Genomic DNA, 23,971 nt, shown 5'->3' on the forward strand with positions numbered 1-23,971 from the left:
TTTGAAAAGAAGACAAAAAGGTAATCATTCACTTACATTAAAATTAAATTAAAATTTAAAAGACAGGAATGCAACGTAGATTACTTCTGTTTTGTTTCTTTTATTGGTATATATTTTCTCATAGAATTTTATTGCTAGAATTTGCTCATCCACTTATTTACCTAAGTTATGATGATTCTTTTCTGCCAAGCAGTGGATAGTCATCATACCTCATACTTGGGGGAAGAGGCTACTGTTTATCAGAATATATCTCATAATTTGGTTGTATATGACTTTGAGTGAGTCACTATGTAGACTTTGCTGGATAATATTCACATCTTTCTAACTCTAAAATTGTGTGGATATTTTAGTATAAACTATTTGATAATCATTTTATGATATTTGGATTGGACTTTATTTATCAAGGAAGGATTAGCATAAAGTCGGATTTAAATGAAAGTTGGAAATTAGTAAGCAGCTGTAGATGGGTAAGAAAGAGAGACTTTAGTTAGTAAAAATATCAGGAGCAAAAAACAGTCTGTGGTTTCCACAACCCTAAATAAATGAAGACCTGCTCTTTATTATTTTGCTTGTCCTGACTTTAGGGGCCAATGAAATAAAAATATGAGGTATTCGGAAGTTACTGAAATAAAGCAATTTAGTTTGAGGTTTGGCTTTGGAAATCATTAATTTCTATTTTCTACTGCCTTTGCTACATCGTTAGATTAAAAATTCTTAAAACCAGATCCTATAAAATGCAGGAAGATCTTGTTGAATTATAAAATCACGTAGGTAGCCCTCTAAAGTGAGAGGTACGTACGTCTTTGAACATGGGCGAGCTGTTCTCTTGACATGGCTGGCTAGGCTCATGAGTGCTCATGACCTCAGTGATGGACTCTGCCTCTAGCAGCCATCTTTCCTGTGTCTTTCCTTCCTCTTGACTTAGATACTAGACTTGAAGTTTTCTAGGGTGCTAGGAAAAGAAAGACACATACAGTTAGAAATGAGTTCTGGCAGTTAGGCCTGTCTCCCTTAGGATTCAAATTTCAAAACTTCCTAAAGAACAGACCTGGAAACAGTAGAAATGGGAACCCCTTCTTTTTAAATGGGTATGTAGTCCATATTTCACATACTGCTTTTCTGTTAGGCTCTGTCAGGCCTGCTTTAGTGGGTAAAAATGATTATATCTGTTAGACTATTTCTATATATTAGCTTGTTAATTTATAAGCATGTATCACACTTTATAAAGTTTAAATTAGTGAGCCTTCACCACCTGTTAGCTTGTAGATGCAAATGTAAAATCTTTAGAGTGATTTATATAACTCTGATGCCTTTGTCAACGACTAATAGTTTGATGGTTACTTCAAAAACTTTGCAGAATCAAGACATGGTTGAGAAAGTGATGGAAAGTACACCTTGTACTGAAAATGATGATAGTTATGAATATGAAGAGATGTCCAAAGTAAAAGAAGGGACAGTATACAAACAATATTTAGCAAAAGGGATCTTCATGATACGACCCCCCGAGATTATGGGAGCATTTTCAGAAGAGGAAGTAGGTAATGGCCTAGACCAGGCGGGGCCTCAGGTCAGCACTGATGAAAAGGGTTTACAAAAAGAGGATCTAGAACAGGAAAGTATGGAAGAAATAGCCCCTGAGAAGAGAACTGAGGTGGTGGACATGGCAAGTGTGAAAGATAGTAGTGAAGGAGAAGAGAATGCCAAGTCAGATGCCCTTTTTGATGACTTCCAAGATAAAGACATGACTCCCGAGAGCGAAGAGAATAAAGACACTGCTCAGGAGAGGAAGAGCGATGAGCAGAATTTGATCTTCGACAGTGAAACAGAAGCGCTAGAAGAACCAGACAGTTACATGGAATATGAAAGGCAGAGTCAGTCAGACAGAGCTGAGGAGGTGGAGCAGGCCAAGGCAGTAGAACCTGGTAGTGACGAGAAAGATGACGATGAGGTGGAAACTGAGCCCTGCCTCTGGTACAGCAGGAAGTGTGCCGAACAAGACAGCGACAGTGAGCCCAAGGCAGCCAGACTCGCTGCCAAATACGATATTCAGCATGACCACTTGTCAGGGATCCCAGAGGAGCAGGAAGGCCCAGAGGACCCAGAGAGAGGTGCAGTAGGGGAGCAAGTGGTTCAGGTCCAAGAGGAAAATGTGCAAGTGGAAGTAGAAAGGAAGGAGGAGGAAGCAGAAAGCCTGTCAGATGCCAGTACAGAAAAAGAGGTGAGTGAAAGTGAGGGAGAGTCAGGGGGAGAGGTGGAGGATGGCTCTGAGGGCGAAAGGGATGAAAACTGTGCAAAGGGTAGATTAGAAGCAGAACAGTGGCCAAGGGTGCAGGAAGACCAAAGGAAGACGACAGGGAAGAGTAAAGGAGAAAGGCACGTCTTGGTTCTGGAAGAGGAGGAGGAAAGATGGGAGAAGGGGTGTACGGGAGGAGAGCAAACGGAGAGGGATGAAGGAAACCAAGAGATCGAAGAAAGCGAAGCAGAGGATGAAGGAAATGAAAAAGAGGAAGAGGAGGAAGAAGAGCCAGAAGAGGGGAGGGAAGAGGAAGAAGAAGAGAAAGAGGGAGGAGAAGACACATCAGAGGGGCGAAGTGGTGGGGAGGAAGAGGAGGGAAACAAGGAAGGACATAGGAAAGAGAAAGACAGAGGAAGGGTAGTGAAGCCAGGGGAGGAAGAGGAGGGAGGAGGGTCAAAGGAAGGAGAGGAGGAAGGGGGAGGAGAGGAAGAAAAAGGAGAGGGGGAGGGGGAGGAGGAAGGGGAGGGAGAGGAGGAAGGGGAGGGGGAAGAGGAGGGAGAGGAGGAAGGGGAGGGGGAAGAGGAGGGAGAGGAGGAAGGGGAGGGGGAAGAGGAGGAAGGGGAGGGGGAAGAGGAAGAAGAGGAGGAAGGGGAGGGGGGAAAGGAAGGGGAGGGGAAGGAAAAAGGGGAGGAAGAGGAAGAAGGGGAGGGAGAGGAGGAAGGGGAGGGAGAGGAGGAAGGGGAGGGAGACGAGGAAGGGGAGGGAGAGGAGGAAGGGGAGGGAGACGAGGAAGGGGAGGGAGACGAGGAAGGGGAGGGAGACGAGGAAGGGGAGGGAGATGAGGAAGGGGAGGGAGACGAGGAAGGGGAGGGAGAGGAGGAAGAAGAGGAAGGGGAGAGAGAAGATGAAGAGGAGGAAAGGGAGCGAGAGGAGGAAGGGGAGGGAGAGGAGGAAGAGGAGGGAGAGGAGGAAGAGGAGGGAGAGGAGGAAGAGGAGGGAGAGGAGGAAGAAGAGGGACAAGGCGGAGGAGAGGAAGAGGGGGAAGAAAGAGAAGGAAATGGAAGGTGTGGTGTCGACAATGAGGAGGAAGAAGAAGCATTTGGTAGGGAAGAAGGGGGGTACAAGGAGATAGGTGGAGACGAAAGTCAGGAAGACGGAACACCGTCCCCAAAAGTGAGTAAAAGAAAAGGTTCTATGAAAAATGGCAGACATGAAACATATTGGGGAAAGCCGACTACTAACCCAGGGAGAAGGGGGAAAGAGCAGAGGTCTAAAATGCCAGTGAAGTCAAAACAACTTTTGGAGAATGGACTCCCGGGTTCCAAAACATTCTGGAATAATGTTTTACCACTTTATTTGGAATTGAAGTAACAGACTAAATTTGACCTGATTATGGGCAGTGAAGTCATTTTGCATGCCTTATGCATAATAGATACACTCACTACAGATTATTAAACTGATCTGTTACTATGGTACTTTTATACAGGATTAAAAAACAAACAATTGATATCAGTTGTACTAAGGTATCAAAGGCAACAGTCTTGATTCCTCTTAAACTCATATCTGTTCCCCCCAAATTACTAGAATAGCTAGAAAATATTAAAAGGCTGTTTGATATAGTTAACATTGTATATTCCTCATGAATGACAGATCTATATACTAGAAACATAAGTACTATGTATATAAAAATCAGTCTTTTTAAGACAGTACAGATGCTTAAGGGCTATCAAAACTTCTGATTTTCAATACATATTTAAGTACCCCTTTTCAGTCTGTACCACCTAGAATATTTTTATAAGAATTGATGACACTGATGATAATTGATGATAATTGACCATAACTGAGGTGAGAAATTCCTATTTTAAAGGAATACCATTTTTCCTTTACTTTTTTTTTGTCCCTTTTGATAAAAATCTATAAAGCAACAGGTCTTTTCAGGCCTTTGAGGCTAATGATGTAATCTTTTGTAATTGCTGCCTAGGCATAGGACATCATGATAACATGACTGTCATCATGAAATAACAGTCAACTTAAACACATAATATATCACATAATAGAAGTTTAAATGTTTCAAGGAAGAAAATTATGCATTAAAATTCATTTTCTGCTCTTAAAAGTTATGATAATTTTAATGTCTCTTTTGTAATTGTAAATTTCTTAACTCAAGTAATTTCTGTTTTAACTCAACTGTCAGAGCTTTCATTCTCCATGTGTGTTATGTGTCCTCAATGTATTTTCATTGACTTTTGTAATTCTGTTTATCTGTTGCTTATCAGAATGTCTCAAGTAAAATAAAGATTGAATGTATATACTCAATATTATTTGTGGAAAGAAAAACTGTCTAACATTAGATACTGAATTGTTGAGAAGCCAGGTTCCACTAGATTTATAGAATGTAGCTAGTTTGATTGTGTAGTCTTAACTGCTGTTTCATTTATTTCCTTTCTCATCCTGTTCCATACCTTGGGCTTGAGTGATTTCTTACACATTTTTCAAGGAAGACTTTCATGGTAACTTTCGTGAATTTTGTGTAGTTGAACTCCATACATTTGATTCTCTGTGAGATAAATGACAAGAATCAGATGAGTAATCTGTAAATTATAACTTGCAGCAAAGATAGTTGGTAGGCTCCCCTGAATAATGGACTACATTGCTGTGATGCTTCAGTCCTTGTCCAAAGTCTACCATATTCATTGCTTGTAGAGTAGAATTGATAGTATGATAAAGGATGTGCACCAAAGGTGATTATTTAAAAATAGATTTTAAAAGATTAAGAGGGATGGCAGACATGAAGGTCATAAAGGAAATTCATAAGAGAATGCCAGGGAGATGAGAATCTAAACTCCAGTTGTTCATGACAAAGGCAGAGGCATTGGTCTTCCAAGAGGAGAATCAGCCAGCAATACTCAAGTCATATTCTTGAGCACACCCATTTCACCGTTTGAACTGATAGAGATAGCCACTTTTGAGCAGCATTTTCTACCAATTTCTTGGCATTTCCCTGCCCCAAAACTTGGTGCACCCTTTAGAAGTAATAGTTCCTACAAGTTATAGTCAAAAGAGCGCTTCCGTAGTCATTTCAGGGCCCCACTTATGTGTGCCTTCGAGCTGTAGGAAGTTACACCAGCTTCTTTGCCTTTGTAGGTGTCTGTGTTTTCTAGAAACACACAGAATTAGAATGGGAGACCTAAGTGATAGGAACAGCTTTGTTAGAGCTTTGTCACACCAGAATTTCTGCTATCCCTGTTCCTCAATTAAAAAAAAGGTTTAAGTTTAGTCGCAAAAGTCACCCAGTTTTCAAGCAAATGAACGTTATATGGATTTCTTGTTATAGTGAGCAATAGCCCTAAACAAAGCATGCTAACTTTCTCTGCCCAGTGTTCAGCTAACACTATTAAATAATACATGTGGCAAAGCTTATGGATAGGAGATTGGTGGTGGTTAGTGACACATTGAGACTGGGTATAAAAGAGCATAAGCTTTCATAAGTAGAAGTTACTCCATATGTATAAATCTCATCATTAGAGAAAAAGAAGAGTGAAGAATAAGACCACCCTGTGACTTGACAGCTGGTTACATAGATTTCAATAGCTAAATCTTTCTTATTTATTTTATTTTTGAGACAGGGTCTCTCATAGCCCAGACTTGCTTAGAAAGTATTTTGTTCACTACATAACCAACGATGGCCTTGAACTTCTGACCCTTCTGTCTCTACCCCTCCATTTCTGGGATTACAGGCATGGTAAATCTGCTAATTGCTCAAGTATTTGCTATAGTTTGCTAATTATTACTGCAGGGAATGTGAGGTATTGCATATGTAGAATCCCTTGAGTTACAGTTTTCTAATGCGGACTCTGGCAGCAAGACTTTCAGGTAAGCTGCAGAGAATTTCTGCAGAACATCTATGGCTGCTCAGTAGCAGCCATCCAGGTGAGTGATGCTGCAATGTGCTTTGATTGGTAAGGATTCACTGTAGAGATCAGCTTACATGGACATATGTTCTTTCCCACCAATGCAATAGTAAAGGAAGGTCCTGTCATCTTTTCCTCAATTATTTCCATTGTGAAAATTCGGTCATGTGGCATGATTAGTTCCTAACATATAGTTTAATGCCTGGTACACACTATTAGAAAAAGTATTTATGTGTCTGGCACCAAGAAATGAGTGGTCTTCCTCAAGTCAGACCTCCAGAGTGAGGGCAGATTACAATCCACCTCCCACAGCCCTCTTCCCCCCCCCCCATCATAACTGCAGGAAGACTAAAGATATATTTCTCCAAAGACCACTTGGAAACTCCAAGGTGCCTCTGCCATGATTTCATTTTTATGATGTTTTTTTCTTAATTATATGTATGACTATTTCTTAACAGTGCTGTTTGTTTTTCTACTCCTATGTCCTTAACTAAGGTTGCCCTAAGATGAAAATTCAGCTCCAAAATACATGCATGGCTTGCTTTTTTAAAGTGGACTAATTAAAGAGAAGAAAGGTGTTGTATTTGGGCTGTGTAAGACATAAGATGTGGCCCCTGATTTTAGAGGACTCTATAAGCCAACAGGAAAATTCATTAGTACCAAAGAATATGTTAGCAGAGTAACTTCAGCTCCCACATGGAAGAGTTGAGAATGAACTTGCCAGGAGTGAGTAGGGAAACTTTGAAATGAGTCATGTTGATTTAGAGCTCACCCAGCAAAGGGCCTTATGTACTCATCCAAGATGGTACAGGAAAAAGAATAAGGTGACTGCACTTGAGATTTTGTACGGTTATTCTGATGGCAGTATGGAGAATGATTTGAAGCAAGCAGGACCACAGGGATGGAAGTTAGCAGCCAGTCATAGTAGACGAGGTAAAGACAGAAACAGACGTGGGGTAGGATATTGGGGATGAGGATGTGGAGCTATGTATCAAGGAGTTGGAGGGCTTAGGACAAAGATGTAGCTGGGAGGGAAGGGGAAAGGGAAACCCTTCTTCTGGCTTCGAGAACTGAGTAGAAAAATGCTGTTCAGTGTGACTGCAAATAAGGGAGTAGGAACCGTTCAGGGAGACAGTTCTGCACTTGCTAGCTTTTGATGGTCTCCAGGAGTTCAGTTTGCAGGTCACCATATGTGTCTGGAGCTCGGTCAGGGTGGCTGGGGATCACTAGCTTATGCATACAGTTAACTGGATCTAGTGAAAACATACTTCAGGCAGGATTCAGGCAAAACATCAGTGAGTGGTTAAACACAGTGGTTCTCAACCTATGAGTCGCAACCCATTTGGGGATCACATGTCAGATATCCTGCATATCAGATGTTTACATTACGGTTCATAACAGAAAAATTTCAGTTGTGAAGTAGCAACAAAGTAATTTTATGGTTGGGAGTCAGCACAACATGAGGAACTGTGTTAAAGGGTTGCAGCGTTAGGAAGGTTGAGAAGCACTGGGTTAGAGTAAAAGAATAGTAATGAAATTGAGGAACAAAACTTAGAGAAAAGATGTGGGGTATATTCTAGGAAAGAAAAATGCAACCAAAGCTAAAAATGGGTTTCAAGGAAGAACTGATGGCAGCAAAACAGCGCCAGGCAGGGGGGTGGCCTGATGCAGCGCTAGGGCTAACACTAACAGCAAAAAAGCAGAACTCCAAGAAGTCTGCCTTGCACAAAAACATTCTGACAGTTATCAGCCAGAGCTGCTGCCATGGTTCTCAGATCAGGAAGGGAGATGTACAATGCAGAGACTTGTATACTTGGGATAAGACTTCCGAACTTTTAATTTGCAGTTGGTGCAAACAATGAAACATGACAATAGGATGTCCTTGTTAAGAACTTAGGAAATAAAATAATCTGCAATGTTTAAAACATCAGTGAGTAGGGAAAACATCAAATTATTTGGATAGATTTGGGGAAGACCAGAGCTTCTGTCGTCCAACAATCATGAACTCAACCCCAGCCCTCCACTGATTACCCTTAAAAACAAAGTGCTATAGATCAACTAAGCAAAAAATAGCTAATCAAGTAAATGTTTGATTTAGCTTACCATCTAAAACACTGTTTACAGCAACAAGGAGATCTTACCGATACTTGTTACAATTTCCAATAGCAAGAAAGCATCATACTAAATGCTAGCAAGGATAGAAAACTTGAGGAACTTTGATTGTTTTTCATTAAATACAAAATTTAATATGAACAATTAGATACTTTTTGGCAAGATCTCATGTGTTACCTTAGGTATCAAATCACAATGGTCAGTTTAAAAATTGAACCAATAATAACTTCATTTAAAAAAGAAATATTCCATAGTTACACTCCAAAAGGTCTACAATGTGTGCTAGAATGTTAAAAAGCTTTAAAAGAAACTCTATAACTTTGCCCAAATTGTTTTAAATTTTGATTACAGAATCACTTTTTTGAGGTTTGAATACAGTCACAATATTTCTCCCTTCCCCTTCCTCCAAAACTTCCCATATATCACTCCTTGCTCTCTTGTCATGGATTCCTTTTTTATTAATTGTTACTATATGCACATATGTGTATGTATATATACATATGTATTCCTGAATATAACCTGCCAAGTCTGTATAATGTTACTCATGAGTATGTACTCATTTGTGTGTTTTCAGGACTGACCATTTGGTATTGGATAACCAATTGGTGTGCCCTTTCCTTAGGAAAACTAATACTCCTACTCTGAGGATTTCTCAGCTGCCTCTAGTTCTTTGTGTAGGGTTGAGGCCTCGTGGGCTTTTCCCTGTCACTTTGGCATGTCTGTTGGTGTCCTTGTGCAGCTCATGTTTAAGCTGTCATGTTGGGAAGACTTGGCGGGTGTTGCTTCTCACATTACTGAGAGACACAGTCTCAAAGCAACCTCCCTGCTCCTCTGGCTCTTTTGAGTTTTCTGTCCCCTCTTCCAAGATGTTCCCTGAGCCTTAGGTGTGGGAGTGTGTTGTGGATGTAACTGTTAGGCCTGGGCTCCCCAACACTGGACTTTGATTGGTTGGTGGTTTTCTATAATGATCTCCATCTGTCGCAAAGAGTCATTTCCTTGATGAATGGTGAGGACTACATTCATGTGTGGGTACAACAACAAATGTCTATATTTCTGTTAGTGATTGTTAGTTAGTAAAGTAGTGGTTATAGGTTTTCCTCCAGTATCCATGACTTCACTAGCACTAAGTAGTTGGCATGGTGTCCTTTTTGTTGAAGGGTTTTGTGTCCTATTAGAGAGCTGTTGGTTACTGACAAGGTGTGCATGCCACTACAGCACCATTAGGGTTATGGAACCATGCTCATCATTGTTGTGGTTCATAAGCATCATAGCTAACTAGGAATGTTGGTTGCTTTCCCTCCTTTGGAAACTTGCCTGATGCCTTCTGGTACTATGAAAGCTAGTCCTCATAAAGTGGACATTCAGGTCAATTCCAACTCTGAGGCCTCTAAGGCCCTGAAATTCTGGTGCCTTCAGCAATAGGAACTTACATTCCACCTCTAGGAGTCAACCAGGGGAAATAGCAGCAGCCTATATGTTTTGGGAGCCTCTTGGACAGCCCTGAGCAACAACTCAAAGGAGGGCTTCTCATGTCTGGTGTTGGGGTTTTGTTAGGTGATTGTTGACACTCAGAGGGACCATTTTCAGCCCAAATGATACATTTTCATTTAATCTATATATGTATCTTTAGACACATAATTGCATGTATTGTAGATTCTTTTAGACAGTTAATAGTATGATTCTTTTGACTTTTTCAGACATTGTTATTGTTAGTTTACCCTCCTCTCTCCTTATGTATTTACCTCCCTCCCTTCCTCCCTAAAGAGCCCTTTTTAGAGGACATCAGCATCATTGAGCACTAGAGTCTAAGGCTCCTCTGGCATAAAGCTTTAGCCCAGGGTACCCTATCTTCATTGCTCATTGTGGTCCCATGGCTGTTCTGGTAGGTGCAGAACAGCCTTCTCCTTGCCTGTCTTAGCAGTCAGGGTACTAATCTAGAATAAAGATTGGAGATGAAGGTAGAAAAAGCGAGTGCGTACTTCACCCATTTTATAGTAATAGGATCTGGGATATTGTGGCAAACTGAAACATCACAAAGGAACGTTGACTTTTTTGATAGCCCTCACAAGAAGTACAAAGAGTATTGCCCTGAGACAAACTGAAGACCAGAGCTAACTGTGGTGTGTGACCAATGAAATGATGGTTCAGTTGCGCTTGTCTCACTCATTCACTTCTTCACTATGGTCCTAACACAAGACATGTACTTGACCATTCCAGACTATCTTAAGAATGTACTTAAATTTTACCTTTTCTTTTTATAAAATGACAGTATTCTGCCAATCTCTCCTAAATTATCTCAATTTTAAAGGTAAGTGTTTTCTGCGGTTTATAGTAGTTATGCAGATGTGTTTATAACAAGTTCAAAGTGCCACAATTTATGTGACTTTTAGTGAAAAATACTATGTTTAATAGCATTTAAAATGTGTTCACTTTCTTTATTTCTGGGTTATAAATAGCTATGCTTACCTCACTCATAAATGTAAGTGAATTATGAATTTGGGTTGGGGGTACTCTAAATCCCTGTTTTAGAAAATGAGCATAATACATAGATATTATTATATTAAAATGCTATAGTGAAGAAAAAGCTTTTTAATTTCTCTCAAGCTTAAGATCATTGTTTGGGGAAAGCCAAAAAAATATATTGCATTTTTTCCAGGCTGGCCTTACCATAGTTACTAACAGATTTTCAGGAACACTAGGCATTGTCTTAAAACAGCAGATGCACACAGGGCAACAGACATGAGATCCTTACTGATGCAGTATCTTGATGCTCACCATGAAGTCTCCAGTATTTTGTATCTTCGGCTTCTAAATGTGATTTAATAGTGTATACATTCATTGAGATCATATAAGTTACAATAAATAGCATTATCTTCTATCCATTAAAAAAAGGAAATCTTTACGATCACTTTTGTCACAGAATCAACAACTTTCAGAACCTGTGAAACCAGAACCAGAAGACATTTATAAGCAAATTAGTGCCCCAAATGTAGAAGACATTGGAGAAGAAGAAAGGAAGGAAGAAGTGAAGGAAACTGGAGAAGAAGAAAGTTTACCTGAAGATGGCCTTCCTAGGACAGAAGGCTCAGAAACCATTGATGCTATCGATGACAACCCAGAAGAAATCACTAAAGAGGTATCATGGCAAGGGCTTATGTCCTGAGAGAAAGAAGAGGGTGGATTGCAGTTTCCTATGGGAGCAGAAATGTATCTATGTGTCACTTCATTCATAAACTGGAAAAGTAGGCTTGTCTAGGCTAGGAATTCAGCAAACCTTGTCTCTAGCGTACTGGCCATACTGCTAGGTACTATTTTATTCCTACATGAGTGGAAATGGGTACAGATAGTATACTCTTGGGAAGTGAACCAGAAAGTTGGGTATCTGTCTTTGAAATGCTTAAGATAAAAAGTTGGAAACCTAGGTTCTGGTGGCAGAAATTATATGTGGTCTGTACATACATTCCTACGTACACACATGTAAATGTACAAGGCTATAGCAATATTTGAGTTAATAACTGTTTGTCGTGGATGCAGTCAAGACTGCGAACAGTACGCAGATTCATTTCAGAGGTGTGGACTGCTGAAACCCAAATGGAATGGCATTGTGTTCATTTTCCTTCACAATTACTTTCACAAACCACTGAGTTAGTTATGGTTTCTAGTTAATGAAATACTCTCATTCCTGCTCTATAAGACTCTTTTAAAAAATCATTCTCTTTCTCCTAACAGAAACAACTACCAAAACATACCTTATATTTGAATGTGTATTTTAAAAGTATATATTGTATTCCTGGTTTTTCTCTTATTTTTCTATAGTGTCTTATAGCTCAGGCTGGCATCACCTTCACTATGTAGCTGACGATGGCCTTGAACTCGTGATCCCATCCCACTCCCAAGTGCTGGTATTAAAGATATGTTCAACTATGTGCCTGCCATTTTTAATTTTAAAGATACTATTGTCATGTAGAAGTCATTTTTTTTCTTGGTTTCTATATTTCTCAAGACTCTTTACTTTCACTGAGGAAAAAAATTGTTCAGGCAGTTACTGTTTTCTTACAGAAAGAAAAAAATATCCTGTTTGTGGACATTTTTATTAACTCAGGTTTTGGTGGTCAGTTAAAGAAAGCATTAAGTACCCATTTCTTATTATAAATTTTTGAGAGAAATTGTGTGTCATTTAGCATTCTTTAGTCATCTTATGGGTGATGGAATCATACAATTTTCTTAAGTTCATAAACTTATTTTTATTGTTTTTTTTTAAAAAAGACAAGGTCTAGCTATATAGCCCTAGCTGTCTTCATACTTGCTGTGTAGACCAGACTGACCTTGAGCTGTGGAAACTACCTGCTGCTGCTTCCTGAGGATTACAGGCGTGGGCCACTGTGCCTGGTTTAGAGTCAGTGAGGGCATTAGCCATCACTGAGCATCTGAGGCTTCCCATTTCATAGGATCCCAGCGAAGGGGAGCATTTATCACACACCTATGTTATTAACTAGAGACAGGCTCTAGAGCTGTGCTTTTAAACCAAAACTAGGTTTTTGAACAGAGCACAAACATAGGAGGTAAGTTCTTTTTGTGTGTTGTCATACTGTTTCTTTATGGTTTATAGGAAGACAGCATCAGCCTGCTGCAACGGACCCTTTGTGAGTACAATGAAAATCCAAAAGGTATGAGCACATTTGACTTTCAAATGGTATTTTAAATTCGTCTTATTTTTAATCACGTGTGTGTGTGTGTGTGTGTCTGTGTGTGTCTGTGTGTGTCTGTGTGTGTCTGTGTGGAAATGCCCTGGACCCAGAGTTTCAAATGGGTGGAAGTTGTCTGATATGGATGCAGAGAACTGAACCTGAGTCCTCTACAAGAGCAGTATACACTCTTAACTGCTGAGCCATCTCTCTAGTCCCTCAACCCTCTGAAGAATATTATTTTTATCATCAATGAGATGTATGATGTGGGCAAAAAATGCTGTTCCAATATTATATCTATTTCCCATATTTCTCTAAAACCTTGAAATATGGAGATCCATGAGCTAATTCTATGAAAAGGAATGGAGAAAAAATGGTACATGTCATTCCAGTGTTTGAAATACAAATGTTAGTCTTGCTTGGCCAGGGCATTTGAGGAAACATGTGGAAAGAAATTTCCATTTTCTTAAGTAAGCTGTAATGTACATAGAATGGCAGGTCGGAAGTAAATCAGAGATGATAGTTTTAAAGAGGCAAGATTCTTACAATGTTTACTTTCACATGATCCTTTAAGTAGGCTTATCCATTTCACTTTTAACTTCTCAACTTCTTCAGATACACCACTCTATGCTCATTACCCATGGGGATTTAGAATGAAATCTACCTCTTCTTTCCCCCTACTCAATCAGTATTAAGTTGGACTTTTGCTTCAAATCCAACTTAATCTCTGTCAAACGCTAGAGACCTCTTTGCATAAGTTAATATGACCAGGCTATTCTGGAACTCAGTTATTTCCCCTCGGGCCTGGACCTGTGTCTCTAATGTCATCATATGCACTGAATAAATACCTTTTCTTAAGCCTGTTAGTGTAGCAACAGGTGCTCATAATACAGGAGACTGTGATTGCACTCTGTGTTTTAGATGCAACCCATCTGTGTGTGTGCTCTAAGATTTGTCCATTATATTTTTACATCACCACTTTACAGTGTGCATTCTACTGTGTTCTAATTAGAAAGAATTGTTCATGGGCATAGGATGTAGCTCTGTGGTACAACACTTGCCTGGCATAGTCAAGACCCTGGGTTTGACCTCCAGTACCTCAGAAATAAATAAAATAACTGTTCATGGTACTGACTATCTGAACTAAAGAAGAAAAAATAGTTTTCTCAGTTGTTTGTTCTTAGAACTTCTACAAAAAGAGTATTAAATTTTAGATTATTTTTAGTAAAATGCTAAAGTACTATCACCATTAAGGATTCTTAGAATGTAGCCAGTTGTGTTAAAAAGAAACTGAATGTAAGATTCAAATGGTTGACTATATCAAACCAAAAGAATATAATGCTTCATGAATTTTCTCTTAAAGATTATTATTCAGCTATATAATGTATGAATTAGCTTGAAACATCAAAAGTAACATGTTCATTTGAGTGCAGAGAATCAAAATAAAATAGAGTTAATTGTAACAAGAGCCTCGAAAATATATATATATATATATTATATTTAAGGGGTTCTATGGAGAAAACAGACTCACTGATACAGGATAAGGTAAATCCAGTTGCAGAGTCCTTGGAAAGCTGGGGACCCATCATATGCTGCTACACGCTGCCCAATCTGGTCTTCACCACCCAAGAGAGTGCAACCTCCTTTCTCCCTTTTAAGCAGTCACATAGGCAGATAAGAAGCACTGCCTCTATCAGGCCAGATAGCCCAAGGTCATGGGCAGAGCAAATTCCCACTACAGTTAATAAAATCAGTAATGTAAGGGCCAGAAAAATAGCCCAATCATTAAAGCCCTGGCCATGTAATCATGAATACCTGAATTTGTACCCCAGCACCCACATTGAAAAGTTAGATATGATAATATACCCCAGTATTCCTTGAGCTGGGGAGGCAGATGCAAGCAGATCTCTCACGCACTCTGGCTAGCTGGTGTTGCCCAGTCAGTGAGCTTCAGGTTCAGTGAGAAATCCTGTCTCAAAACATAAGGTGGAGAGCGTAAAGGAAGATATCAACCATTGTCCCCTGGCCTACACACACATATACACACTTGAGTGTGTGCCTTCCACCTACAGACATTTAAAAATAGTTTATATTTCCACATTTTCTTCTAGCATTTCCAGTATATATTTCACATCTCTAACATTTTCCAATAACTCTTCACAGTAGGAAATATTTGGACACATAATCCAAATATTTTTGCATTGGTTAAGTTATTCTGGGATTCTAACCCAAACTGACTCCAGTTTTCAGGAACTGTGTGGTACGCCATTGCCCACTTCTCCAGTAGTGAGCTCTTTTTGTATTATCTCACAAGTCAGGGTTGATAAAGTTTTTCTGTAAACATCAACACTTTTCTTTCTCTTTAGTTAGGATAATATTTTTATATATATCCAATTGTAGGACACATGTATGATCGTATAAAGAGCAGTTCTTCAGAAATTCTGGGAGGTAGTGAATCAACAAATAAAGACATTAAAAAGTCTAAAAAGGTAAGTGAAGTGAGTTTTGCATTTTGGTGTTAAGACTGAAGTATTGAATTCACATTCTACTTTTCCTATGCTAATGCACATACTATGAGTTCCTTAATGAGTTTTATAACCCCAAAATATGCAAAGAGTTTAACGTGGTGGTTCATGTTTTTAGTAAGTTAGCTTTCTTCTGTTATCATTTGCCTGGTAGAAATATTTTATACTTATTTTTTACTAGTATTTTAGACGAGTATATTGTAAATAGCCTGAACAGCAGGATTTTTACTTTGAATGTTTTCCATACATACCTAATGTCTGGAACTAACCAATGTTCTTATCTTTTTCTCAAATAATATCAGAATCTTAAAATATTTTTCTACCTTGCCATCCCTTCTTTCCCATTTTACAAATTACTGTACCCACAATGATTTAATTTTAGTAATGTCACAAACCATGTTGTTACTTGTTTTTAATACCATATGCTCTGCTCACCATTACTTTTTACTTCTCAGATGTCCTTTCTGGGATCCTTATTCTCCCTGAAGAAATCCTTTGGAAGTTGTTTCCGTAGATGTCTTTTGGTAGTTCACACTTGGCATTTTCTGTTGGCTTGAGTATATTTCTATTTAATCATAGTTCTTGAATGGTAAATAGTATGGCTAGTTGGCTAGTCTTGTATCTGTTCCAATTGCTGCTATTAAGAATACTACTTTAGAGGCAGATTGGATGTACAGTTCAGGTAGACCAGTTGCCTAGTGTGCTTCAGACCCTGTATTCCTTCCCCAGCACTGCAAAGTAAATATTATTTTAGCATAATTGGTGAGAGCTTTGTATATAACCTGTAATTTTATCTGTGCTTATTGTTTAGATTGTCTTTGTTTGTTGTAGCATGCATATATATGTATTCTTTATTTGAACCTAGTTGAAATTTATTATGATCCATGAATTAGAGAAGTCATTTAATTTGTATTTTTAAAATTTGTTATCTATTATGTATTTGAATATTGTATCTCTGTTTCAGAATATGGCATAAATATTTTCTTTCTCTTGTTTGTGTTTAATATCAGTTTAATGTGTTTAATTTCAATTTAATTTAATTTTAATATAATTCAATTTAATATGGTTAATATCAATTTAATATTTCCTATGTCTCTTGATACTTAGGGCAATTTCCTAGTTTTTATTGACTTTATAGTTCTTTTTTGGCTGAAACTGTTCTTCTTTTTAGTATACCTTTTGGGTACTAATTTCAATAATTTTTTTGCGTTTTATTTTTAAGATTTATTTTTCTGGGTTGGGGATTTAGCTCAGTGGTAGGCTCTAGGTTTGATCCTCAGCTAAAAAAAAAAGATCTGGCTCCCTCTTCTGGCCTGCAGGGATACATGCAAACAGAATACTGTACACATAATAAATAAATAAATCTTTTTAAAAAAGATTTATTTTTCTTTTCTGTGTATGAATGTTTTACCTGCATACATCATATGCCCACATAGGCTAGAAGAGGGCACCAGAGTCCCTGGAACTGGAGTTAACAGAGGATTGTGAGCCAACATGTGGGTGCTGGGAATTGAAGCCAGGTCCTCTGAAGGAACAGCACATGTTCTTGACTGCTGAGCCCTCTCTGCAGTCCCATTTCTTAAAGATTTATTTATTTTTATTTTCTGTGTTTTGCCTGCATGCATGTCTGTGCACCTCAGAAGGCAGAACATGGCATCACATCCCCTGGTACTGGAGTTACAGACTGTGAGCTGCCATGTGGGTGCTGGGAACCAAACTTGGGTCCTCTGGAAGAGCAACAAATGCTCCTACACAATCTCTCCAGCTTTTTCCCCCTTGCATTTTAAGTGAACTCACGTTTATTCTGTTTTCAAATTGTTGTGATAGTTTCTGCTTTAAATAAATTAAGCATACTCATTTTCTATTTTTGACTTCTCAGTTTTAATGTTAGCCATCCTCCTGTTTCAAAAATCTATGTGTTGCTTTGACTCACTTACTAATCATAGTGATTTGTTTCTGTGTATGTTCTGAAATTTAGATTGAATGCATGTTCAATCAGGACAGTTGCATGTAAATCCTCTAAAGCCCAGCTAAGCATCAGTCCATCCATAGAGAATGTTTATTAGTTTGTCTGTTAGATCAGAAATGGCTTTAGGTTAATGTCTCTTTTAAGGGATACCTGCCCACACTGGTCATATGAACATCAAACTTACCTTAGCAAGACATGTTTCTTCATCATTCACAAACCAAGTGACACATGTTATTTCCTTTTCTCTTACTGTGTTTAGGTGGACTTACATAGAGTAAACAGTCCTTTGAGGGGTCCTACATTATGTAAGGGTGATTCAGTCCAATTCCCTATGTTTTGTGAACTCAGAATTCTTATAAACCCAGGATCTAGGTTACAGGGTTCACAAATGCTGTTTCAATGATCACCCCCAAAGCTTGATTCTTTATTTTAGGGCCCATAGGAATTGTCTTTAAATTTTTGAGAAATTACTTACATATTAGAAAGTTACACTTTCCTAACTTAGTAAGAGGTTTTTGCTGTTTTGTGGGGGGAAATTTTTCAAGATGGGTACCCTCCAATATAGCAAGTCAAGGAGTACCTCCATTTTAATCCATAAACCTTTTGCTAGAAGTCTTTATAGGTTGCATTTTACTCTAGTTACCTTCATCTTAAAGTTAAAGGTGAATTATTATTATTATTATTATTATTATTATTAGCTCCACTTTGATTTCTGAACAAGCCTCACATATCCTTATGAATTTTTTATTTTCTGTTTTTTCCTAGTTTTGACATCTCTTAAAAGCAATATTTTTTGGGGGAGGAGTTTGAGACAGGGTGAAGGATACTAATTTCTTCCTGGATAAATCTTCAGAGGTCCTAAGTCAGATGAGACCTTTGTCCTCAGATGACAGTCTTACCTGCTTGTCTCCTGCACGTGGCCCCATAGGCCGTACCCTTCTTACTATGTTTTCTTCCCTGACTTCCAAGCTGCTTTAGTGTTCCAGTTGGCCCTCCAGTCCTCAGTCCTCGGGGACAGCTTGCCACATCTGCCTGCCTCTCACTTACTGCTCTCTTCAGCCTTTCTTAGACTGTCTTCTGTGTCTACCCAGGGTCCCTGCTCTTTTCATCTGTTATCTATAGTCCGTGCGCGCCCCTCCCTTCCGTCCTTCCCGCCGAGGACTCACATGCAAGCACCACACAGCCTTCATTTGGCAACTCTGCCAGTTTTTCAGGAATATGGAGCTGTGCTCTCTTTTTCTAGACTATCACAGCAGAAGTTATCTGTAGTTAAGGTACAGCAGTGATACCAGAAAAGTCCCCAAATGACCCCGTCTTCTTACGTTTAAATGTTAACGATGAGTGATTTCACCCTTGAAGAAACATAATGTTATATTCTGAAGATAGTGTTGAAAGTTATAACCTGAAAGGTCTTTAGTCATGACTGCATTCTGATAAAAGGGGAAAAATCTGTTTGGATGCTAAGAACATATTGTTGTACATATATGTACATTAAAATGTGATTATTGTATGCTGTTAACAATTATATCCCTGCGTACTTTCTGAATATTTTACTTACTGAAATGAAATCTTTTTGTTTGTGTGTTTTTGCTAGATTTCCTTCTTTAATCGGATGTCATTGACAGGTCAGAAAATGATGCAAAATACTAATGATCCTCTCCCAGAGATAAAGCCAATAGGAGACCAAATAGCCTTACAAAGTGATAAGAAAGATGCCAACCAGAACCACATGGGTCAAAATCTTCGGAATACTGCAACACCAAGTATGGAGGGAAAGTCCAAATCCTGTACAATACTATAAATGTATGTTTATGTTTCCGTGGTCACCGAGCACATTTGTTCTTCATACTTGAAAAATGTTATGACTTCTGAAGGAAATTTCCTGATAACACTGTTAAAAAAGATAAAATTAATGTTTGGTTGGTTTGAACAGTATGAACAGATTTAATATTTATTTATACTAATATTAACGAGCAGTTTCCAAAATACTTGTACCTCCGACCCTCCTTGAAGTGTTCTGGCCTTAACTGTTCAGTGTTGCACAAAACAGTATATTTTTATATTTGAAAGCTGAATGAAGATATTTCATAGTTTTGCTAACACAGTTATCATCCTTTGTAATTTCCTAAGATGATGTTTACGATCTTAAAACACTGGAACAGTTTTGAATATATTTACATCATTTAAAGACAGGCAAAATTATGATGAACTTACTTTAATAAATTATAACTGATTGGTTCTGCTGTTAAAATGGAGAAGGTACTTGGACTTATAGAGGGGCAAAAAAATCTAATTTTGAAAATCAAAGGAGGAGGCTGCAGAAATGGGGCATTTGATGCTCTTACACAGGACTGGAGTTTGGTTCCCAGCCCAGACATAGGGTTTACAACTGCCCATAACTCCAGTTCCAGGGGATCTGATGCCTGCTTCTGATCCCTGCAGGTACCAGGCAGGCTCATGATACACAGACATACATGTAGGCAAAACAATCTTAAAAAAATATTTTTTTTTAATCAAAGGGCACAAAATATCTTTAACCCTTAACAAAGGTGTGTTGCCACCCTGAGACCCCCAAACAGTCCGGCTTGCTCATTTCAGCTGTCTAGCCATTTAATGACACGGGCTGCCGCGTGACCTGAGCAACCACAAAGCTCTGATTGGAGCTCTGCTTCCTTGCTTACACTGTGTGTTTTTAAAAACTGAAGGACACTCACGTCCTCCCTTGTAACTGAAACATGTCACTCTTCAGCTACAGTGACCATTGTCCTATTTAAACAAAGAAAACAGAACCCTGTCTTTGTGTTTCTACCTACAGGGTAAAGACAGAGTATTAATCCAGAGTGGACATGGCTTTAAAATCCTAAAAGGTAGTTTTCTGACTGGATATTACACTTAGTAGATTTCTTATTTCATTAAAGGCAAATACAATTTCAACACTTGGGTTGCTGAAGCTACAGTACCAGTACAATATTGCAAAAGTATCTGAAACATAAAGTGTAAAGCTGAGTGGAAGTAAAACTCAAAAATGCTACTTAGACATGCTGTTTGTAGTAGGTAGAATTCTAAGGTGACTCCTGAGATTGACGTGGGTGCCAAGTCTCTTGAATAGTCCCTTCCCTCTGAGTCTGTGATAGGATGTCAGTCCCTTGCTTGTGTTACCAGGGCCTCTTACGAAGATTCTGCAGATGTAATGAGAGTTCAGAGTCACTTGACCTTAAGTTAGACTTGCCAAAGGAGTTCATCAGGTGAACTTCATCAAAGAGTCCTGCGAGGTCAGATACAGAAGCAGTCAGAACAGTTCAAAGGAACAGAGGTCCTGTTGTCCTGGAAAACACCGACCGCCATATTTGTGGAGAACACATTATACCAGAGTATGGGACAGCCTCGGGGATCTGAGCGCTTGTCATTCTGCAAAGTTGGGAACGGAATTCTGCCCCAAACCAGTGAGCCTAGGGGAGCAACACAGTTCTCAGATGAGATCCAAGCCCTGGCTGGCACATGGCTGCAGCCTTTTGAGACTCTGAGCAGAAGACCCAGCAGAGCAGTGCTCACACTCCTGATCATCAAAAATCAGGAGACAATAGGTACATGTCAGGAGTTTTCATCTACTCAACTTGTGGTGACTTTCTTTAAAATTTTTATATTTACTCTGTGTGTGTGTGTGTGTGTGTGTGTGTGTGTGTGTGTGTGTGTGTGTGTGTGTGTAAACTTAGAAAGGGCTAAACCATAGTTACATACAAAATTTGGCCAGTCAGCCTGTGATCTCTGATTGTTTTTTGTTTTTTGTTTTTTTCTTCTGTGTTTTAAGTGAAGTACATTGCTTTGGTAAGAGAAGATAAGTTTATAAGGAAATCATGTTGAAATAATTAGGCCTTAGATTTATCTTGGATATAATAATCACTAATTTGACATTAAGTTTGAATTAGGAAATTATAATGTAATAACTAACTAGAAAAATTATGATTCACCTGCAATAATTTCAAATTTTTCAATGCATAATATGTATTGTGAGTTCCTGGCCAGTCAGGACTGTATACATATAGTGATACCCCACTCCATACCAAACAAAAGGAAGCAAACGAAGAAGCTACACGTACAAATTCTCTCCAACATGACTGCCCAATGTGAGCTAAACAAGGATGACATCAGTGAACATGGCAGACTGGAAGGAGAAAAGCCTGTGAGGCCTCAGCCCTGCACAAAGTACTGTAGACAACTGAGGAACACTGGGAGTGAGAGAGGTGGCCTTCCCCAGGGAAGAACAGCACAACAGCACACCAATTGGTTGTTTGGTGCCAAACAGTGAGCCCTGAAAACACATACAGGTAGCATTATACGGACTGAGCAGGGTGTATTTAGTTATTTATATATATATGTATATATATATATATATATATATATATATATATATAAATGCATGCAATAACAATTAGTAGACAAAGAGGCCATGAATTTGCAGGAGAGTGGGGAGGGGTATATGGGAGGGCTTAGAAGGAGGAAAGGGAAGAAGGGAAGGGAGAAATATTGTAATTAAATTATGATCTCAAAAATGAAATAAAATTTTTAAAAATCAAGAAAACAATGTATTGACTTTTAAATGTGCTAAAACAACTGCTAAACTAAAATTCTATAGAGAAAATTTGTTTCATAAATGTGAATAGAGACATTTTAAGATAAAAGGTGAGATTTATCTATAGCAAGTTCACACTAAAGTGATAATAGATATTCTTGTGCTCCCAAGGAGGATTAATGCCCTTCCCCAGAGGACGTTAGCAACACCTGAGAAGGCAGAGAGAGGAAGATGCTCTGCATCCGCTGAGTACTGGTGGAGATGCTGCAAAGCAGCCCACCCCAAACACAATTCTCTCCAAAACATCAATAATACTCACATTTCAAATAACCTGTCCTAGTGAAAACAAGTCAGGTTACCACAGAAAACATTTAAATATTTTATAGTTGCTTCATTCACAATTCCCAGACCCAGAGAGGACCCAACGACCTTCAACAGTGGATGAAAAGCAAAATGTAGCAGGTCCATAGAACAGAATACTTCCTTATAAAAAGACATACACTTGCTATATGCACCCACCCATTCAAGTGAATATGAAAAGTATGCTGGCCTAAAGAAACCTGTCTCCACGGGTTACCTACTATATGATTCTGTTTCTGTGGTGTTATCCCAGATACAAAACTGTAACAATGAGAAACAAACCCATGATTAAAGGGGGCTAAAGGTGAGACTTCAAAGAGCACTGGACAGTATTTTGGTGAAACTGGTCCCTATTCTGACCTGGCTGGTTACTGTATGAAACTAAAATGTGTGTAGTTTGTAAAACTATAAAGCTAAACTGGTCCATGGGATTACATGTTGATTTAAAAATCTATAAAACAAATAACTCAATTCAGTAAAGTAAATCAAATGGATCCAAAGCAATGAGGAAAGAGCCATTAAACTTACAGAAGTGACAAGCATCTAGGCCTTGCTTGATTCTGATCCAGTAGGTCAAATGAAGTCATTTAGGGAATGTGATCTTTGCATTAGCTTCTTCTGATGCAGCAATGTGAATAAAGAATCACCATGAGCTTACAGAATGATGTGTCTCACAAGCTGACTCCTACTACTAATAACGAAGTGTCCACGTTATTTCCCATGAAAAACAATTGTTGCATTAATATATGTTGTTTAGATGCTGTAACAAAGTATTTCCAAATCTGAGTTGTTTAACATTGTAAAATTTAAAATGTGGGATATCATAATTCACCAAAGGTAAGAGCATGGCGTTGTTATTCAGGAACCTGGACTCTGATCATCCAGTAACTTTGGCATTTTAATTGAGCTTAATCTACAGGCCTGAAAATAGCATGTGTACTTTTGTCCACATTCCATGGAAATGTACCCAATATTCTGCATGGAAACTCAGAAAATGTAGACTCATTTGTGAGTTCAGGAAGACAAGAAAAATGTCATAATTAAATATTCTTACTGTATGTGTCAGTGAAAAGTGAATTCATGCACTTTCACAATAAGCTGAATAAAGTAGTACAAAGTTCTCATTTTATACAAATTTTATGCTATAAATTTCATTTTAAATGACAAAACATAAAATAGTTCGTTTCCAAAGCATAATTGTATTATAGTTTTCCTCAAATTTGATTCGGAGATGTCTCTGGAGAATGACTGTAGACTTAGTCCCACCCTCAAGCAAAGATGACCATGGTTGTGTAGAGTGTGCCTTCCACTGGATTCTTCCTCCTTGACCATGTGTTGTTCTCCTAGAAGCTTGTTTATACTAGTAGTTAGATTTGTGGCTCTTGTCTGACCTGTGTCTTACCTGTAACAAGAAAGCCACACTTTGGGAGAGCCTTGAACCTAGAAAGTGTTTGGGCAAGGTGTGTGGCCTGGTGAGGCACAGAAGAGGCAACAAGACAGAGCACATGGCGTATCACTTACAAACCCTACAGAGAAGAGGGCAGCACAGCTACCATGGCATTGGGGGGGCATCCAAAGCATATGAGGGAGAGAGAAAGGAACC

At 38.7% G+C, this 23,971-nt stretch overlaps 1 protein-coding gene across 4 annotated transcripts in view; it reads left to right on the forward strand.

The window, feature by feature from the left end:
• The window catches only part of Rpgr (retinitis pigmentosa GTPase regulator), a 60,409-nt gene extending 36,921 nt beyond the window's left edge, over positions 1-23,488 (forward strand). For 2 of the 4 annotated variants that reach the window (XM_052740738.1, XM_052740827.1), the window contains 4 exons: positions 11,180-11,395; positions 12,869-12,926; positions 15,345-15,433; positions 19,033-23,488. In XM_052740738.1, coding sequence (XP_052596698.1) covers positions 11,180-11,395; positions 12,869-12,926; positions 15,345-15,433; positions 19,033-19,239 — 570 coding nt within the window. In that variant the 3' untranslated portion in view covers positions 19,240-23,488. Of the gene's footprint in view, positions 1-1,357; positions 2,219-11,179; positions 11,396-12,868; positions 12,927-15,344; positions 15,434-15,924; positions 17,334-19,032 lie in introns of those variants that run through there. The other 2 variants (XM_052740984.1, XM_052740905.1) reach the window with 2 other exon arrangements.
• The last annotated feature ends 483 nt before the right edge of the window (positions 23,489-23,971 follow it).

Source organism: Peromyscus californicus, unplaced genomic scaffold (assembly GCF_007827085.1).
Source record: "Peromyscus californicus insignis strain IS unplaced genomic scaffold, ASM782708v3 Scaffold_10__1_contigs__length_136768540, whole genome shotgun sequence".
In the NCBI taxonomy this organism is placed as follows: domain Eukaryota; kingdom Metazoa; phylum Chordata; class Mammalia; order Rodentia; family Cricetidae; genus Peromyscus; species Peromyscus californicus.